This window comes from Dipteris shenzhenensis, chromosome 7, assembly GCF_047967505.1.
Source record: "Dipteris shenzhenensis isolate YYH24624 ecotype China chromosome 7, Dip_SZ_1.0, whole genome shotgun sequence".
Classification (NCBI taxonomy): Eukaryota; Viridiplantae; Streptophyta; class Polypodiopsida; order Gleicheniales; family Dipteridaceae; genus Dipteris; species Dipteris shenzhenensis.
Genome location: NC_141602.1, coordinates 4,681,052 through 4,702,079, shown reverse-complemented (window position 1 = coordinate 4,702,079; position 21,028 = coordinate 4,681,052). Strand labels below are relative to the sequence as shown.

The window sequence follows — 21,028 nt, the reverse complement described above, 5'->3', positions numbered from 1 at the left end:
ACTGAACCTGAACAAGAAGGCATCCCAAGCTAGTCTCTCGAGGAAATGAATATCACCTTCTCTGCCCCCTTGCTTATCAGATGGTGCCTCAATCATGTTGAATTCACCTCCAATAATCCACGAATCTGCATAATCCACGAATCTGCAATGTCAGCCCACGAGAGTAACTCTTTCCAAAACAGAACACGGTCCCCTCTGTTGTTTGGAGCGTAGAGGTTGAGGAAACCAACCTTACATCCGTCAATCAGAAGTAAAACCCACTGGGCCAGAGGGGGTGATGGTACTGTGTCCAATGACCAGAGGGAGAATAGAATCTGAAACTGATATGCAAGTACCTCCTCTCGTTCCCAAGGCAAGAATCCAAAAAGTCAGGCCAAAAAGCAGCTTACCTAACTTGGAGCAATCTCTGAAATCCTGTTTGTGTTCCTGAAGAAAGAGAATGTCTAAGGAACCACCTGAAACACCTGGACGGAGCTGATTCCTGATCAGCTGTCTGTGACGGAGATGAGGGATGTTGCCCAATCCCTGTATATTCCAACTAGCTATCCTCATCGGCGAGAGGAAGCGGGTTGGAATACCTTACCCGACCTGCTGGCGGAAAAAGAACCCTCCATCGGAGCTGACCTCCTGCCATACACACGACGTCCAAGGGGAGGAAAGTCCACAAGTGAGAGAGAGAAAGATCTCTCAAAAGGGATGCCGATAATTGGCTCTCCGAAAGTGGAAGGTACAAAATCATCATCTGGGAGGCCAGAGAGGTCCTCTAGAGCAAAAAAGGAGTTCCGCTGAGCCAGTCCTGGGGAGGGGGTTCGAAGGATTCCTACCGAAGCAGGGAGAGAATGTAAGACCGCCTTCCCTCTATCCACAGGAGGCACCTGTACTGGGTCCTGATCAAGAAGTGCTGCAAACGAGGTGCCAATAACCTGGGCTGCTGAGGGAGGTACAGCCTGATCCTGGGGTGGAGTGGAAGAAGGCTCCTGAACACTAGGCTCCAAGGCATCAGCCTCCCTAGGCTCCAAGGGGGTAGCCTCCGAAGCGATGGAGGTATGATCTGAAGTAGAGGGCCTAACTGCGATCAGAACCCACCTTGGGGAGAGGTGGTGCGAGGTGCAAGAGGGACTCGAGTAGCCCTAGGAGGGGGGGGAGCCCGTGTCTGAGGCGGTGCCTGTGGAGCGATAGGTCCTGCTCCTGATCTCTGCCGTAAGCTAGTACGAGCTGGTTGCTTTCCGAGCAATCTCTGGCGAAATGCCCCGAGGATCTGCAAATCCTGCACTGGTCCTGCCGACTTGCAACCTCAAATCTTTGGCGGAAGAAAGACCCATCGGGTCGCTATAGCATGATGTGGTCATTTGAAAAATTAGGGTCTTGGACAATGACCCTAACCCTGGGCACCCCATCCATCCTGACCGCCTCAACGGCCGAAGAGGGCTCGCCAGGAAGAGGGGGGATATCTGCCACCACACCAAACCTCTCGCCAATAACTGAAAGAAGCCGGTGATAAACTGAGGGGAGACTAGGGAACCTAATGAAAACAGAAACTCCCTGCTTGTCCTCTTCAACTGGGTCAAAGCCCAACTGAAAGGGAAACAAAAAAATCCTCCTGTAGCCTAGAAATAGAAACCCGGCCTATAGCAAGTCTCTCGTGATGTCTGGGGAATCTAGGCACACCTGAAAGAAACCTCGTCCCAACAAACGAACATCCTTAAGGTGGGGGACGACCTCCTGGGGAAGCGCTGCAGGCATCCAATCTCTAGCCTGTGATTTGGAGGGGTGTGAACCAAAGATGCGTGCGAAGAGAGTTGTGGAACACTCATGCTCCAAGTCCTTTTGCAACTGCTGCAACTTGTCTTTTGAAAATGCGACGGTTCTCGCGGCCGGTGTGTGCAGTAACGGATTGACTGAATGGGTGTGCATTCGTGAATCGAGGTGGGGAAGGCCGACTCAAACACACAAAAAATAATTCCGTCCGCTTTCCTGATGCCTAGGAGACTCCCAAAAAAATGGGGGTACACCTAAAGGGAGAGGGTGAAGGAAGGAGGGAGAGGAGAGAGAGTTGGTCAGAAGAAGTAGGGGATAGGTTGAAGGAGGAGGGAGGTTGAAGAAGGGGGGAGCTGGAAGGGGGGAGAGGGAGGGCAGCAAGGGAGAGAAGGGAAAGGGACAGCAGGGGTGTGAAGAGGAGAGACGGAGGGGAGGAGAGAAGGAGGGGGGGAGAGGAGGAGAGGGAAGGGGGGGGGGGGGCGGGGGCGTGGGAGCAGCAGCGGGGGGGGCAGCGTAGGTAGTAGCGCGGGGGGGGTAGCGCAGCAGCAACCGGGGGGGCACGGGAGCATCAGTGCGGGGGGGGCAGCACAACAGCAGTGCGGGCGGGGGGGGTAGCGCAGCAGCAACCGGGGGGGCACGAGAGCAGCAGTGCCGGGGGGGGCAGCAGAACAGCAGTGCGGGCAGGGGGGGCAGCACAGCAGCAGCGCAGGGGGGGGTAGTGCAACAGCAGCGCGGGAGGGGGTAGCGCAGAAACAGGGGGAGGGGAGGAGAGGGGAGGGGAAGGGAAGGGGTAGCAGGTAGGGAGAGGGGAGGGAGGAAGCAGCAAGGAGGGGAGTCCAGGGGAGGGCAGCAGCAGGGGAAGGGGAGGGGAGGAGAGGGGAAGGGAAGGGGTAGCAGGGAGGGAGGGAGGGGAGGGAGGAGGCAGCAAGGAGGGGAGTCGAGGGGAGGGCAGCAGAAGCGGGGAGCAGAAGCTTCTCATGAGCAGTCTTCACATCTCGGGTTGTGGGCTTTGTGGAGCAGTATTTCATTAATTCAAGATGGTATCTTGACCCCAATCCAAATCATATTCCCTTGGGTTCATGGAGGATTTGGCTCTACGGAGGTGTCCCCATAAAATACGTGCAATGGGATCCCGGGGAGTGGGAATGAATTGATGCAGGGCACCGAGAGAAGAGTCTCCCCTTCTTTCAATGCACGGTTAGTTAGAGGCTCGGGACCCACCAGAGCTCCGCATTGGAAGAGACTGTAGAAATCCCTTCGGAATAGGAAAATCACTCTGTTCTTTTGGCTTTCTATTCATGGTAGGATTGCGGTGAATCAGTGGAGATCAAAGTTTGAGGCAGACTGTACTCGTTTCCTTTCTGTTGAGGAGTTAATTGAGCATTGCTTATGGGGCTGTAGATAGGCAAGGATCATTTGGAAAGGGATCACTAGATTATTGTGCACATTCTCCTTTCTTCATGACCTGGGATCTATAGCTTGGCTCTCTCTCGCTCCGGACCTCACGTGTTCTACGAGAGGCATGACTCCTCTTGGGCTATTTCAGTTCGACGACATCGCCTTGAGTTGGATGGCATTCCTCATCATCCATATAGATGACCACATGCCCCTATAGACACTTCTAGGGAGATTTTGGTGAAAGGCATGACTCCTCTTGGGCTATTTTAGTTCGACGACATCACCTTGAGTCATGCTCACTCGATGGCATTCCTCATCATCCATATAGACGACCACATGCCTTTGTAGACACTTCTTGGGAGATTCCGGCGAGCATAACAGCCTGGCATATTTGGAGATCCAGATGCATAGAGGTCTTAGATGGCTCCCACCTTCATTTAGCACATACATTGGCCAAGACACGGTGCACACTTTGATGGCCATCTCGTGGGTTATGCAAGGATCCTCACATGCTGCCTCTGCTTGTCTTCTTTAGAGAATGGAGTAGCTCACCATTTTCCTCGGAGTCCCCCACGGGGTTGAGGTGGCATTTTCAACTTGAACCCTGGATTTTCTCTACCCCTCTTATGGAAGTTTGATCTTACCCTTTTGAGTTATGTTTTTCGTGTCTCCATGACGTATTTCCCCTAGAGTTTCTTTCTTACTTGTTAGAAGTCTATTTATTTTGGGGGAAAAAGAGTAAAAGCCTCTTTAAGAATAAGAGCTTGCTATCTTGAGGAGTGAGGTGGAGAAATTTGAAGAAAGACTAGAGAATGGGTGCATGGTGCATGGGTCCATGTGGCCTGCATGATTATCCATGCCCCCCTCCCTTTCATCCTTTTCCTGACATGAAATGATGAGTGTCTGTGTGAGATCTAGCAGTAGGATAACTGATCTCTTTATCTCCTCATCTATATAATGAGAAGGCCCATACTTGTGTGCGTGTGTGTGTTTGTGCACGCACGTGCGAGAGAGAGAGAGAGAGAGAGAGAGAGAACCTGGATGGATTTCAATTCTAGTTTCCAATTTATAGTCACCAAGCACACCGGGCACCCAGCCATACAAGTCATACTCTCCTGCTCGAATATTGCATATATTGAAAAATCCATTGGCATCTGCTTGTGTCCAGAATTGATAGCCCTGTTACAGCACATGGATATAGTGCAAATAAGTAATCCATTTTAAGGTTTATGTAAACACAGTTCTGCTACTATGGCTAATGTATCTGACAATGAATATGCAAACAGGGTAGGAAATAAGACAAATTTTCAATATTGAATATATTTTATGAAGACTTGAAATAATATGTACATAAAAAGGATAAATAAGAAAATCAAATAAGATGACTTACCAACAAAAGAACATAATAGAAAAAACCTTTTCAAATCTTAAAACATTGCTATCAAGTAAAATAAATTAAAACTGCTAGGGACAAAAGAAAAATCTCCATGTAGTAGTTTCTCTTATAGTAAACATTGGATAGATTACTGCTACTGTATAAAGACCCCTTTCAGGAGCTTCTTTGGCATGGCGACCCTAGAGGCAGTGGTCAAACCATGCCCTAATATGCAATTCTAAGAACCCCCTTCAAGAGAGCCTCTCTTGAACAAAAGTAAATACAATGACTTACCAACATGAGGAACATTATATAAGAGAGCCGTTTTTATCTTAAGACCTTGCTACTAAGTAAAAGACATGTCTAGATCCAATATAGACAAAATAAATTTTTCTATTTAGTGTTTTCCTTCTCTTGAACTCTTGAATTGTAAAGTTTGGAAGATTATTGATATTCTATGAACTCTCCTCAGGCGTGGTGACTCTATCAAGAGGGTAGGGTTTGGTGGTCTGATCTGATGACCCCCCAGCCACACACTTCTAATAATAAAAAATATGCATGCTGACCTCCGAAATACACACTTCTACTAAATAGCTTCTTGGCATGGTGACTCGGGGCTCTATCAAAAGGTGGGGTTTGGCTGGTTTAATCATGATGACCTGCAAATATGCCTTTATATGAGGAAGAATTCTTGTATGCATTTGAGGCTGGTTGCACAGAGGAAGCACAGACAATACACGAGTACAAAGGGATCTCAGCTGCCACTCCACAATTTCTAGGATACTGCTAAAGCATTCCGTCTGTCCAGAGGGAATGTGGTCATCATGCTTTGATCTATTTGAATAAAATGTGGCCCAATGCATTTAGACACGGAGTATTTTTTCCTGTGACTTTGGTGCATGGTGCTGCCTTTGGGTCCGTTTTAAACCTCTGATTTGCAATGCCTTGTCCATAACATCCTCTAATAACCTCTGATTTACAATGCCATGTTGATAGGAGGTAGCAAAATGTAAATCATTCTCCTCACTTGTTCATAATGTTATGATCTCCATCATCTCTTGGAACAATCATGGATTCACCCTATTTTGGTAGTGCTTACAGGTCATAACTTTTGTGGGACGGCTACATGGCCTATCAACGTACTATGCTTCATTTCTTAGGATCCCAACTTTTCAAAAAACATCAAAGACACTCGAATTTAGACCATGCTATCTATGACGTAAGATTGGAAAATCTTCAAGTTGGGCATAGCCTGACAGAGTAGTTGCCATAGCTACCAACTTCACCAAAGCTCTTGTTGACTTGGATCAACAGGAGCAAAAGGGGGGAAGAACTGCAAAGTAGAGAGCAAGTGAAGGTGGGAGGCAAGGAGGAGGAAGCTTCATCCGGAACTAGCACAGATTGAGGAAATCCCCTCCTCTTCTACAAGTCTGATGTCATCAGCAGCCGCTTTGTCAGGGTTTGGTTAAAATTGGTACGCACCTTCACTTATAACTCACATAAGAGGATATCGCCTTCTTCTAGCTCAAAGAAGACAACTAAAGGCGCAAAGTTGTAAAAGACTATGCAAGAGTGATACCTCCAAAGGTGGCCAAAGCATGCCTTCATGATACTAAACTATAGTCAAAAAGCGTCACACAAGACATCCAATCTAGTTTCTACAGATGAGGAATTCAAGGAAAAGCAAAAGAGTCAAATTTGCATTTGACTCCAATTGTTCAAGGACAGAAGGACATAGTTTGGGCAAAGAGCAGTGAGTGGGCCCCTTCACTTCTCCAAAAGGACGTACCGAGGTGTTGCAATCCATGAAGGAAAAGGAGGAGCCACACAGAAAGGGAAGAAGATGATGGACCTTACAACAAATAACGGTAGTAGACTCAGATCTACACCCTAGGCCTCGAGTAAGCTTTGATCCCTAGGTGGAAGCTAGGGTTGTCAGGTCCTAGAATCCCATCACATAACCTTTCTCCTTGATGCAAGATCCTGACATAACATCACCTTAAGGCAACTAAGTCTTTTGTCTCCACACATCAAGAATCAAACCATCACGCTCTTGAAATGAATGCTAGGAGTTTGACAAAAACCCTCAGTCCCAGGCTGAGCTAAGCCTTGAGCTCAGTTCGGGGTATTAGAGAAAGCAAAGAGGCCTCCAAATTACTCATAGGCTGCCATAGAGTTCTCGAAGGCCTCCATGGAGAAGAAATCTTCTATCTCGACCCCAACCTTGATTCCTACAACAAAGAAACTCTTTTGCTGCCAATACTGGTTTTTCCCCGACTCCCTCTCCTTATGATCTGAATTATCAAAGGCAACATAGCAAACTCACAAGTTTGAACCTACAGGAATAAGTTTATTATCTACAACAAGAACTTAGAGAGGCTATGGCTCGACTCGCATCTCTGGAGATGAAAGTTTTCAATATGGAAAACAAAGAAAAATAGGAAGTCATACAAGAAGTATTACAGATAAATTAACAACATGTGAGATTGCAGGAGAGCTAGGACAACCGCATAACATAACTTTAGGTTTCCATACAAGGGTAGGTATATGACTCTTTTGGTAAAGAGGAATGTTAAAAGGCTTGATATGAGTTCTTCACATCAAAGGACTCTTTTTAGAGGTTCTTTTATTCTTCCGATGAGTTGATTTTCCTTCCAAATTAAAACCTCTTGGAAAGAAAGTGTGTAAAGCTCTCATCCAAAGCAATTCCTTGGCATTATTAAAATGGCCCTCTATATGCTCAATAGGAAAGCAACGAAAAGATTCAAACCCAAACTTTGCCATTGCCACATATAAGGGTTTTGAATTCTCAATCAAGGAATTCTTCCTATGAAGTTTTCTAGCATCCCTAACATGTTCTTGAAAACGAATACTATAGGTTTGTCCTATATAAAGCATATTACTACTATGTATATTATAGACAACATAATTACTTGCGTGGAATCATAGGGGATCCAAAAGATTGTTCAAATCAGAGTTCTCAAGCAAACCAACAAATTAAGAGGTACCAAGATATGGATCTTAGAGGAGCTCACCATGAAAGGCATTGTGTATGGTCCAAGTGGCAGGTACCTTCAACTTGTAAGCTACATCACTAATGCGTTCAAAAACCTCGAAAGGACCATAGTACCTCATCTTCAGCTTTGTGTACACTTTGTCCTTGCCTTTCATCTTCTTGAGTCATGCTTTCTGGAAACATAGCAACACCCAATCACCCTCTTTCACGAGTAACTCGCGGCGATGCTTATCTACTGCCCATTTGTGCTTCTCCTGACTTTTCTGGAGGGCTGTTTTGACCTTTTGATATGCAACATCCAGACTTTCCACAAATTTGTCCGCTTCTAAAGTCCTCTCTTTCGTATGTAGAATGTGAGGTACCTTTCTTTCTCTCTTTCGTATGTAGAATGGGAGGTATCTTTCGTATGTAGAATGGGAGGTACCTTTCGTTCTCTTGCCACAATTTCAAGGGTTCTTTCCCTGTGGATGAATGTACAATGTTGTTGTATGCAAATTCAACAAGTGGCAGAAATTTCTCCCATTTCGATTGCTGATCCGAAACATAGCACTTGAGAAGTGTTGGGTGTTGGAAGTAATGGAAGCTAAAAAATGGAAGCACAATGGAGAAAAACGAGATGCTGTAATAGATTGCTGCAAAACTGAAGTGTAGAGCCTCAAGGGAGAGCCAACATAACAAAACCCTAGGGCTAACTGCCCTAACTGGACTAAGTGTCCTAACTGACCTAGATGGTACATAAACTAACTGTACCAATAGTTCTATCTGACTATAACTAGGCCTACAAGCCTCATACCAAGGTATAAGTGGCATCTATGAATAGCCCATGAGATAGCCTTCAAACCTCCCTCCATGGTATGGGCTGAAGTATCCTGGACATGGCTCAGGATACCTAAATATCTAGTGTCATGGTTGCACATGCTCGTCCCGTAGGGATATAGCAACCTATGACTGTACAGAGTACAACAGATCAAGTTACAAAAGGTAATAAGTTTAAAGCTTGCTGAAAAGCCTCAAACTTAGGTCAAGGTAGAGCCTTCATAGAAAGATCTGCCAAGTTGTCTTCAATGGGAACATAAGACAACTCAATATCTCCTGCTGATAATCGCTCTATGACATAGTGATAGTGAACCTCAATGTGCTTTGTGCGAGCATGGAAAACTGGATTCCGTGCGACAGCCAAAGCACTTTGATTGTCAGTGAAGATGATGGTAGGAGCAGTCTAACATGCACAAAGATCTACAAGTAGCTTTCGAAGCCAAACACACTCCATTGTAGCTGTAAAAGCCACTCTGCTGTACTTAGCTTCACAGCTAGAAGTAGCAACTGTACTCTGCTTCTTGCTGAACCAAGAAACACATGAAGTACCAAGCATAAAACAGTTGCCACTATGTGACACACGAGTGTCAGAACAACCAACCCAATCACTATTAGTGAACCCATGCATGACAAGTGAAGTATCAGCCCCATAAAGAAGGCCTAAATGCTGAGTGCCTTTAAGATATCTGAAAACACACTTCACGGCATGCCAATGGTGCATAGATGGGCTGTGCATATATCTGCTCAACTGTGAGACAGCATACTGTAGATCAGGTCTCGTATGGCATAGGTAAATCAAACAACCAACTACCTGCTGATAAAGAGTGACATCACATGTACTGCTGCCATCCTCAGAAGAGAAGTGAAAACCAGTCTCTAATGGTGTGGATACTGGCTTGCAATCCTCAAACTGAAAACGCTGCAAAAGCTGTCCAATGTACTTGGATTGTGACATTAAAATGTCCCCCTCACTGCTAGCAAATTGAATGCCCAGATAGTAGTGCAGAAGACCAAGATCAGACATAGCAAATGTCTGCTGCAAATCAACTTTAAAATCTGCAATTTGCTAAGCATGTGTCCCAGTTACAAGCATGTCATCCACATAAAGGACTAAAATCAGCAAATCTGTCCCACGCTTGCAGATGTAAAGGGTAGCCACGTAGGGCTGTTCTGAAAGCCAAGTGTGAGTAAATGAGAATGAATTCTCGAATACCAAGCCCGAGGTGCCTGTTTCAATCCATATAGGGCCTTTTTCAAGCAGCATACCTTACTTTCAGAACCGTCAACCTCAAAGCCAGGAGGTTGGGAAACATAGACCTCTTCTTGCAAATGCCCATGAAGGAAAGCTGTCTTAATATCAAGCTGATGTATCTGCCAATGAAAGTGGGCAGCAAAGGCAATAACAATGCGAATGGTAGTGATCCTGGAAGTGGGAGCAAAAGTCTCCTCTAGGTCAATGACATGCTGTTGAGCATAGCCCTTAGCAACTCCTCCACCAAAGGTGAGTCCTCTACTAGTGGTGACAAAAAGAAGAAGGACGGCAAGAAGAAGTTTCAAGGAGAATGCTTCTACTGCAAGAAGGAGGGCCATGTGATTGCAGATTGCCGGGTCAAGAAAGCAGATGAAAAGAATGGTACCTTGAAGAAGACAGATAAGGGGAAAAAGATAGCTAACACAGCGGAAGCAGAGTTGGATCTATTTCTCGCCATTGAGGAAGAGTGTTCCTCAGTTCAAGAAGCGTCAACCACTGATTCATGGGTGTTGGATAGTGGTGCGTCTCTGTGGAGGCACATGAGCATAAGCTAAGCATCCAAAAGTCCTCAGGTGGGAAATGCAAGGCTTACGACCCGTCCAAGCCTCATAAGGTGTGATAGTCTGCAATGCCTTTGTAGGACATCTATTCAAGATGTAATTTGCACACATGACCGCATCCAACCACAACTTATTAGGCAAATGTTTGCCTTTCAACATGCATCTGGCCATTTCCATCATTGATCTATTCTTCCGCTCAGCCACGGGATTCTGTTGAGGAGTATAAGGCACTGTGCATCGATGATGAATGCCACGGGAAGCCAAAAAAACAGCAAACTCCTTCGACATGTATTCACTCCCCTTGTCTGTATTAATGTGAGCAATGTGCAGCCCACTCTCATTCAGCCCAGGCAATAAAGTGCTTGAAGCATGAAGAAACATCAGACTTGGATTTCAATGCGAAAATCCAAGTGTACCTGGTGAAATCATCAATAAAAACCCTGCCACCTGACACCCTGTCAATAGGAAACCCAATCACTGGCTCACCAAAAGTAGAGGGCACAAACAACTCCTCTGGGAAATCTGAAGCATCTACAAGAGCTGAAAATGAGTTCCTGTGAATCAGGCCAGACACCGGAGTGTGAAGGATCCCTTCTGAGGGAAGAGGATCAATGGTGTAAACCGTCCCCTTCCCCCTATCCAAGGGAGGAAGTGAGGACTGCTCTCGATCCTGTGTTTGCACGGCCGTGGAGACCTCTATTGCCTCGAGGAGAGTGTTTGGCATCGCTGGTTCCAGGGAAGAAGTTGCAACTGGGGAGGAGGTCGAAGCTAGAGCGTCTCGGAGTGTGTAGGTGAGACTGGAGAGACAGCCCAAGGTGAAGCAAAGTCCACTAGTGTATCCTCGTGAACTGAAGGAGGAATCTGCACACGAACCGGAACCCACTGGTATGCAACGGGTGCCCTGCAGATCGTGAGGCACCTGAGGTAGAAGGTGGCGGTACCAAAGGAGCGCTCAGTCGAGGAGTACTCTGGCGAGTAGGAGCTGTACCAGCACCTTGAGGAGGACCGCCATGTGGAGGTCGAGGAGCAGGTGCTGGACGTGTACCACCCCCTTGCCGAGGCCGTGGGGCGGTACCGAGGCCGTCGGGCGGTAGCTGTACTAGAGGGCTTGTTGGGCCTTTTCTTCTTCTTGAGGCAATCCTTGGCAAAGTGTCCAATGGTCCTGCATATCCTGCACTGGTCCTGCCTACCTGTAATCTCTACTCTCTGACAAAAAAACGAACCATCTGGGTGCTGGATCATAACATGGTCCATCGTGAGGTTGGGATCCTTACGGAGGACCCTAACTCTAGATACCCCATTAGCCTTGGTTGCCTCTGCTGCAGTCAATGGCAACCCAGGGAGGGGTGCCCTAAACCCCTGTTGATTTTCCGCCACTTAGTTCCATTCCTTGCTCCTCAAGCAGGAGGTCTTCCCCTCGAGGGGTTTGTTTCCGCCACTGGGTCGGGTAAGGTGCTCCACTCTACATCCTCTCGTCGATGAGGATTGTTAGTTGGAACATACAGGGCCTAGGTGGCGTCCCACATCGCCGCCGCAGACAGCTGATCAGGTTCATCTAGGTGTTACTGGGGGTTCCATTGATATCTTATTTATTCAGGAGCACAAATTGGATTCTAGAGATTGTGCCAAGTCAGGAAAATTGCTTTCTGGCCATACATTTTGGTCGCCTGTCTTGGGCACTAGGGGGGGCACTGCTATTTCAATTTCACAGTCGGTTCTCCCCTTAGTTGTTGGACATGGAGTCATTATCCCCTCTAGGGCTCAGTGGATTATTCTCTTGATTGGAGGGTGTAAGGTTGGTTTCCTTAACCTGTATGCCTCCAACATTAGCGGGAACATGTCATTATGTGGAAGGATTTGCTGTCCTGGGCCTCCATTGCAGATTCATGGGTGATTGGAGGTGACTTTAACATGGTTGAGTTACCGTCAGACAAAAAAGGGGGTAGAGAAGGAGGACTTCACTCTTTGGAGAGAGCAGCTTGGGATGCCTTCCTTTTTCACTACTGTGGCAAAGATACTTAGTTGGACGATGCCTTTCTTATTCAGCCACAGTCCCTCCTGTTCTCTTGGTCGAACAAGAGGCAACAGATGCCTATTCATGCACGCATTGATAGATTCCATGTAGATGATTGGGCATTAGACAGAGGTGGATTGGTATGCATTGCTGCTGGGGTTTCCACTTCATACCACTTTCTTGTTGTGCTGGCTATCTCAGAGCCTCACTTGAGAGGCCGGTCTGCCAACATCAGGATTCCAGATGCCTTGTACACAGAGGAGAACCTTACAGAGGCAGCCCTGCAGATATGGGTTTCTCATGTCCAAGGTGGGCAGCCATCTCCATCACATGTAGCTGCTGCCCTTTCTGGTATTAGTGACTTCTACCACTGTGTTGCTTGTACCAAGAGACGAGATATTCTCAGACGTGAGATTGGTGTTCACCAGCAGTTGGCAGCTTTGCAGAGGGAAGAGCAGAAACAGCCTTCAGATGCTTGGATTCAGGAGCGCCTTGATGCAGCAAGGGCTCATCAGCAGATATTGGTTGATCAGAGAGCAGAGTATGCCTTTCATGCACGGGAGTCCTGGATTCAGATGGGTGGCAGAGTCAATAAACACTTTTTCTCTACTCTTGGCCCTAGACATAGTAGAGAGAGTGTATCCTAGCTTATTGACTCACATGGGGTTTTACAGACAGATCCAGATGATGTCATGCCCATAGCTTCAGATTTTTATGCCGCCCTTCTTACTACAGATCCTGACACACAGGATAGAGAGGATGCTAGACAGGTTATTTGGCAGAGCATCCCTTTGTTGGTGAAACCGGATATGCATGTTTTGCTTGATGCACCTTTCACCAACACAAAGTTCAGGACTGCACTTTCAGCCCTTCACAAGGGCAAGTGCCCAGGTTCGGATGGCCTCAACCCTTCTTTTTTCATTGCATTTTGGGATATGATTGGAGACTACATTACATCAGCCCTGCAGGGCCTTTGGGACTCTGGCGAGATGCCCGGGTTGCTCACACAGGGTCTCATCCACCTTATCCTGAAAGGAGGCTGTAGAAATTTAGTGTCCCAGTGGAGGCCTATCACACTTTTGGGGACATGTTACAAGATTCTGGCCAAGGCAATCAGCCTCCGATTGCAGCGCCTTCTCCCTGATCTTATTAATGACACTCAGACGGGATTTGTGCATGGCAGAAGCATTTTTTATAACATTTTCTCTTTTTGGGAAGCCTCAGAGTGGGCCATGCAAAGCAGCCAGAATCTAGCCATTCTACTCTTGGATTTTGAGAAAGCTTATGACAGAGTAGATTGGGGTTTTTTGGAGGGCACCCTTCTACATTTTGGCTTTACTGATGCTTGGATCAGAGGTGTTTCCTCTTTGTATAGATCAGCCCACAACCAGGTACTTATTGGTGGGGTAAGGGGTGAGAGATTTCAGATTTCCAGATTAGTCCGTCAGGAATGCCCCCTTCTTATCTTTGTGTTTATGATGGGCAGCAAATGCTTGATTACTAGCCATATTAGCATTGCGATTCACACGACTTTGCTCCTCCTTGAGAAATGATTGGCATCACCCCCTGCAACAACCAACCTCAATGTAGATAGGCATCCATGTTACCACCCTCATCAAGCTTTAAATCTTTCAACTGCCTGCGGAGATAGGCAACCCTCGCCTCATTCCGCACTTGATACAAACATGCAAGCTGAACCCATGCTTGCTTAGCTGTCTTGCAAGACCGAATATCAAGGATAATAACCCGTTTCACTGAAAGAGCAATCAAGGCATGTGCTTTGGCATCACGACCATCCCACTGAATTTGCTCTTGTGAAGGAGGCAAAGCACCTGGAGCAGGAGGTGCAGGAGTCCTGGCTGTAGCAGTAGAACCATCACCTGAAGACCCATCACCTAAAGAAGCAGAGGCTGCAGGTGGCACCAGTAATAGTGCGTGTAGGCTTGGCCTCAGAACCTGAAACAATATGCCATAGATTCTTGGCAACGAGAACATGTCCCATCATGTATAGCCACATGGGGTAATTGGTGCCATCAAGCTTGTCATCGGCCCCAATCAGCCGAAACAAATCATCTTTGCCACCAGACATGGTGCTAAAATATAAGGCAAATGCACCAACTGGCAAAGCAAATGAGAGAAAGGCAACCTCTCAGAATCAAGTGCCAAAAATATGCCCAAGCTTCAAAGCTTATGTCTGCAAAAGACTCTGCTGTCCCAAGGTATACCTGTTGCAAGAAAAATCCCCAAAGGCAACACGAGGGCTTTCCAAAATGCAAATGAAGCAAAAATTGGAAAAAGCCAATGCAACAACGGCTTACCCAATGATGAACAGCAGTGACAAGCTCTGAAAGCGAGCAAATGAGGGCTGGAAATGAGAATTACAGCAAAAGAAGTGCTCCCACGAGGAGGAGAGCACGTAGAAATGGAGAGAAAGAGATCCAATGGAGAGAAGCTCGCAGCCCGAGGCAAAGGGATGCCAAATGAGGGAAGGGATCAAAGAGAAGTATCCAGATCAATTTAGCAGCTCCAAATAGCTCCAAACGCCGGCACGCTGCTCGAGGCAGCTCTGAAATATTGGCACTCAGCTTGAGGCAGCTCCAAAATGCTGGCACGCAGCTCGAGGCAGCTCTGAAATGTTGGCACATAGCTTGAGACAGCTCCGAAATGCTGGAAAATCTGAGAACTGACTAGTGCGCACCCCGAGGCAACCCGTACTGCAGTGAATGTACTGAAATTCTGACAAACCAGACAGAAGTATGGAATTTTCTGACAGATGTACGGATTTCCGTACAATTTCTGATGCATGTACAGATTTAATTTTATTTTTTGACAGGTTCGAAATTCCGTACAGATGCTGTAAATGCTTGCGTGTGGTTGTTTTCCACTGCAGCAAAAAACAGTTCCCTTCGCAAGAGTTGCTCCAAAGTGCGGTCTTCTTGCGACAAAGTGAGGTTTTTCGTGACAAAAGTGCTTGGAAAGGTCTCAAACACTCGTGGGAGTGTGAAAGCCAGCAAGACCAGCAAGAATGAGAGCTCCAGAGGCTGCCAAACAGCTTGGGAAAGCTGTCAATGGCTGAGGGAATAGATTCCCAACCTGCTCTGATACCACTATTGGGTGTTGGAAGCAATGGAAGCTCAAAAATGGAAGCACAATGGAGAAAAACGAGATGCTGTAATAGATTGCTGCAAAACTGAAGTGTGGAGGCTCAAGGGAGAGCCAACATAACAAAACCCTAGGGCTAACTGCCCTAACTAGACTAAGTGTCCTAACTGACCTAGATGGTACATAAACTAACTGTACCAATAGTCCTAACTGACTATAACTAGGCCTACAAGGCTCATACCAAGGTATAAGTGGCATCTATGGATAGCCCATGAGATAGCCTACAAGAAGATCAAGGGCGGTGGAGTTGGCTTCTTTTGACTGCCCATCAAATTCAAGATGGAAAGAGGATGAGAAATTTAGCGTGGTACCCATATTCTCAAAGATACCCCTCCAGAAAAGACTTGTCATCTACGGGTCTCAATCACTGACAATTGATTAAGGCATCCCATGATGCTTGAACACATTAGACATAAAAAGTCTCATCATCTGATCTGTTGTAATCGTCTTCCGTATAGGAAGAAAATGGGCCTGCTTGCTGAATCTGCAAATAATGGTCCATATCCCATCATGTCCCGATGGTGTACAAGGAAGATCAAAGATGAAATTCATGGCAATGCTTTGCCAGGGTCGATCGAGAACAGGTAAAGGCTGCAGCAGTCCAGCCGGCTTCTGTCTATCATATTTCACCTTCTGACAGGTGAGGCACGTCCTGACATATGCCTCGACATCCTTCCTCAATGTTGGCCAAAAGAAATAATGCTCCATAGCTTTGATGGTCGCATCAATGCCTCTGTGTCCTGCATAGGGTGGGGCATGACTCTCTGTCAAAACTTTTGGCTTCAACTGTGTCGTGACACACAATCTGCCATGCATCATTAAAAAACCTTCTTTGAGAGTATAGTGCTCATGCCTCTGACCATCGACCGACTGATCATAAATCTGTACAAAATCAGCACCATTGACATATTGATCCTTCATGGCATCAAGCTCATCATGATATGAAATGGTCACTTCCGAAACTTGCGACTTAATAGACACTGCATCTGGGGTGGGCTTCCGTGAGAGTGCATATACAACGACATTCTTCTTCCCAACAGGCACATGCACAATCTGAAAATGAAACACAGAAAGGAAATTTGCCCACCTCATGTGCTTCTCGGATAACTCTCTCTTAGTGAGAAAGTACCGCAATGACTGGTGATCGGTTTGAACATGAAAATCAGCACCCAAAAGATAATGCTTCCAGGTCGAAAGAGCATGTATAACAGCCAACATATCCTTCTCATAGATGCCAAAATTCATTTCAGCGTCTTGGAGCACTCGACTCTCGCATGCCACCACTCTACCATCCTACATATGTACCCCTCCTACACTGTTCCCACACGCATCTACTTGGACAGCGAAGGGTTTGTGAAGATCTGGCAAAATAATAACACGATCTTAGCAGAGTTTCTCCTTCAGTAAGTCAAAAGCTGCAATTTCTTCGGAACCCCATTTGAAGGTGACCCCTTTCTTCTATAAGGCATGTAAAGGAGATGCAATCTCTGCAAAATACTGGATGAACCTCCAATAGTACGAGCACAAGCCCATGAAGCTATGTACTTCATGTATGTTCTTCAGGTGTGGCCAATTCCTGATGGCTTCTACCTTGGCGGGGTCCATCCTAACTCCATCCTTGGAAACAATGTGCCCAAGAAAATGGATCTCACGCATGAAAAAATCGCTTTTCTTGGCATTGACAAGAAACTTCTGCTTCCGAAGCTCCTAAAAAACAATTGTAGGTGCTTCTTATGTTCAGCCTTGTCCTGAGAGAACACAATGATGTCATCAAAGAAGGTGCCAACAAAGGCTCGGTGTTCTCTAAAAATCCTGTCCATCATTCTGTTGAAGGTGGCAGGTGCATTTGTTATCCCCAATGGCATGACAAGAAACTCATACAAACCAAATGTGGTACAAAATGTTGTTTTGTGTACATCCTTTTGGCTGAATTCTGATATGGCGATAACCACTCTTCAGATCAATGCGGCTGAACATCCCAGATCCCTGTAGCCTATTCCAAATATCATCTATCCTGGGTATAGGGAATCTGTTCTTAATTGTAATTTTATTGGGGGCTCGGTAGTCAATGCACATCCTCCAGGATCCATCCTTATTCTAGAACAAAAGCATGGGTCAAAAGTAGGGTGGCTGAATCAGCCCCTTCTCCAACAGGTCCTTGACCTGGTTCATAATTTCCTCTTGCTGGGCTGCACTGACCCTGTAAGGAGGTCGGTTAGGAGGGCTGCTACTAGGGATTATGTCTATCGTATGGTCTTCTGGCCTTTCAGGGGGCAACTCCTGTGGAAGTGAGTCGAAAAAACACTCCTATGGAAGTGGAGAGGGTGGCCTTGCACAGTGGTCTACAACGTCAGTGTGGGCAGCATGGGTCCTTGGTTGTGGTTGGAGTGTTTATTTGGCTTTGTGGATCCGCTCTCCATGTTCAAGGTGTCAAACTTAGAGTCGCATCTCCATGCACTTTTAAAGAGTGTTTTTTGTATTTTCAAGTTCTCCAAGTTTAAAGAAAATTATCTCCTATATTGGGGGAGGGGCCCCTCAGTGGGTATAGGGACCCAATCGGTTGTTGACCCCATTTCTCTAACCCTGAACTATCTCTCTCTCTTCCTCTCAGTGGTACACACGCAAATACACCTTGCAATAAGGTTTTAAAAAGCTCTCGCTGCAATTACACGACCATAAACCATTGCATGTTACGACTTGCACATGCCTCGGTCAATAAATTTTTGGGAGATCTTAGCAAGCATTCAGTGTGGCATATATGGAGATCCAAATGCACAAAGGCACTTGATGGCTCCCAAGCCCACAAGTTCGCTAGTATTTGGACAAGCATTGTACACACTTTGATGGCCATTTTGTTGAGTATGCAGGGGTCTTCCCGGGCAGCTTTGCTAGGAGGACTATCTTCCTCAGGGAGTGGGCGAGCTTCCCTTTTCTCTCAAAGTCCAGCACAGGTTTGATGTGGCATTTTCAGCCTCAATCTTGAAGCTTTACTAGCTCTTCTTCATTTAGCAGATTTTAGAACCACTTAGGGTATTTTGTTTTTCATGCTATGCAATGATGTACTCTTGCCATGAGCATTTCCTCTTGGAACTTTTTTTTCTTCTTAATAGAAGTCTTTTCGTTAAAAAGGAAAAAGCAAGTTGGGCTTGCCAGTGCGATCTACATGTATAGGGCCAACAAAGTTGGCTCCATGCCCCTAGCTCAAATGTAAAAGGTCCACTCGAGGGTTGAACAAATTTGTCTTTTCCATGTATTGTGAGGAGAAAGGGAATGCCTAAATAGTAAATACCATATTTAAAGAATCCTACTATGTGATGTATTGAAGTCAGAATTATTGATTTTTTTTTCTTTAGTATACATATAAGGTTCCACTGCAAGTCTCGACTCTCATTAGTTGTCTATAGATATCTCTTACAATACAATTGATTCTCTTTAGGCACCTCTGCAAATGGTGGTGTACTAACATGTGCAAGAAAAACTATTGACGATTTAAATGTAGGTATTTGTTAGAATCGTGGGGCATAATATAATATGTTAAAGATAGTTTAAGGCATGTACAATGAATAAAGCCGTTGGATTCATCCATCTCAAATCTAGTCGATTCTCTCTGTATTTGGAGTATTCAGCATAATATATATGAAATTCTCAAACCTTGTTATGTGCTTAAATGTACATAGCTTCACACCTTACTCTGTGTTTGCCAAGACCCTATTTCTCCAGGTGTCGCTAGCCCCAAGAAAGCATATGTCCCACATTGGATAGGTGATGAACAAAACCTATGATAGAGATACAAGAACAAGGCTTGAGCTAGTTTCAATTGCAACACATTAAACTCACATCAACAGATAAAAAATAATAATCTTCGATACTACACATACTACCTTAGGAAAAACATAGAGAAGGAAAAGAATACACATACAAAGCAACAAGAAACTATCATTAAGTTTATATTAAAATACATCAACATTTGTGGCTAAAGGCAAAAAGGGGCGTAACTAAAGATTAGTTACACGAATAACAAGCATTTCACTTGATGACAAACATAAGTGCCTATTAGTTCTCTATATCCCAAGAGCAAAATCTCATGGCAAGGGTCCATCATATATAGCCTGAAAAACAAAATACCTTGAGTAGGTTCAAATATCTTCTCAAGCAAGTAAAGGTCCACCAAGGCTAGGGCTGAAAATGCCACCCAAATCTGTGGTGGACTCCAAGAAAGAAGGAGAGCCTCTCCACTCCCTAAGAAATGTAGTCCTCCTGGCAAAGGCTGCTCGAGAAGACCCTTTCATGCTCAACCATCACATTGTGTACAGTATCTGGCCAAATACAGGCTAAAGTGTAAGAAGGGTGGACCTGGAAGCCATCAAGTGGTTCTGAGCATTTAGATCTCCACACATGCTACGCTGAAATGCTCACTAAGGCCTCCCAAAAACTATCCATTGAGGCATGTGCAGATCTCTGAGAGAAGGGGAAACATCCTCCAAAGAGCAAGACTCAACCAAATGTACAGTATCTGGCCAAATACAGGCTAAAGTGTAAGAAGGGTGGACCTGGAAGCCATCAAGTGGTTTTGAGCATTTAGATCTCCACATATGCTACGCTGAAATGCTCACTAAGGCCTCCCAAAAACTATCCATTGAGGCATGTGCAGATCTCTGAGAGAAGGGGAAACATCCTCCAAAGAGCAAGACTCAACCAAATGTTGTTGAGCCGGAAGAGCCCAAGAGGAGTGTTGTAAGTATAGAGGGACGACCTTGGTCAGCACTCGGCAACATGCGAGCGCATGTCAACATATCAGTCTGGACAGAGACCTTGGTCACACCACAGTCTAGACCTTGGTCACACCTTCGTCACACTTCAGCCACAGGACTAACATGACTAGAGTAGGACATGACTAGAGCACTACATGAGCAATACATGACAGGAGCAGGACACGACTAAACAACACATGACTAGAGCAATATATGACTGGAGCCATACATGTCAAGGCATCTGGAGGGTGGACCGACCTTGGTCACAGTAAAGTACCGGCACACAAGACAGGCCATGTTGTGGCAGCACAGGTGGTGCACATGGGAGAAGTTGTGTCATAGGTCCATCTCACCACCAAGTACTATCTAGGAGGTGCACATGGAATAGATAGAGAGCTGCACATGGAGCATGGATTAGGAGGAGGCTGGAGTCGGAAAGTCACTGAAGCCATCAAGAGACAAAGTGGCGGAATGGCTAAGGGAAACATGGGACAACAAATAGGGAGCAGGAAAGGGAATTTCGAGCCACGAGAAGCAGATGAAGGTGATGGTGAAGAGGAGGTGAGGGGAGAAGATTCAAGCATTTGAGCATAGGAGCATTCGTGATCATTGAGCATGAGTGGAGATAGAGGCTCGAGTCACGAGCTCCCCTGGTGTAAATGGTGTAAATGGCTAGAGTCACCAGCTCCCTTGGTGTGTATTTGTAAATGGCTGGAGTCACGAGCTCCCCTGTGTAAATGGTGTATCTACCATTTAGTATATCTTCCATTGATGTATTTTCATTTCATCCTTATGTACCATGCTTCCTTCCACCTCCGTTCGCTGCTCCAACACTTCTTCATTTCGTGTCTCTCGCCCTTCATCTTCCTTCACCTGGTACAAGGGACCCTATGTTATACATGTCGAGGTCGTCCGCGCTTGCACGA

General features: G+C 46.0%; 1 protein-coding gene across 3 annotated transcripts in view; it reads right to left on the bottom strand.

The window, feature by feature from the left end:
- The window catches only part of LOC147899845 (uncharacterized), a 360,557-nt gene that overhangs the window by 106,332 nt on the left and 233,197 nt on the right, over positions 1-21,028 (bottom strand). For all 3 annotated transcript variants that reach the window (XM_087377034.1, XM_087377035.1, XM_087377033.1), the window contains exons 11-12: positions 19,037-19,127; positions 4,194-4,335 (exon numbers count right to left, since the gene is read on the bottom strand). In XM_087377034.1, coding sequence (XP_087233160.1) covers positions 4,194-4,335; positions 19,037-19,127 — 233 coding nt within the window. The remainder of the gene's footprint in view (positions 1-4,193; positions 4,336-19,036; positions 19,128-21,028) is intronic.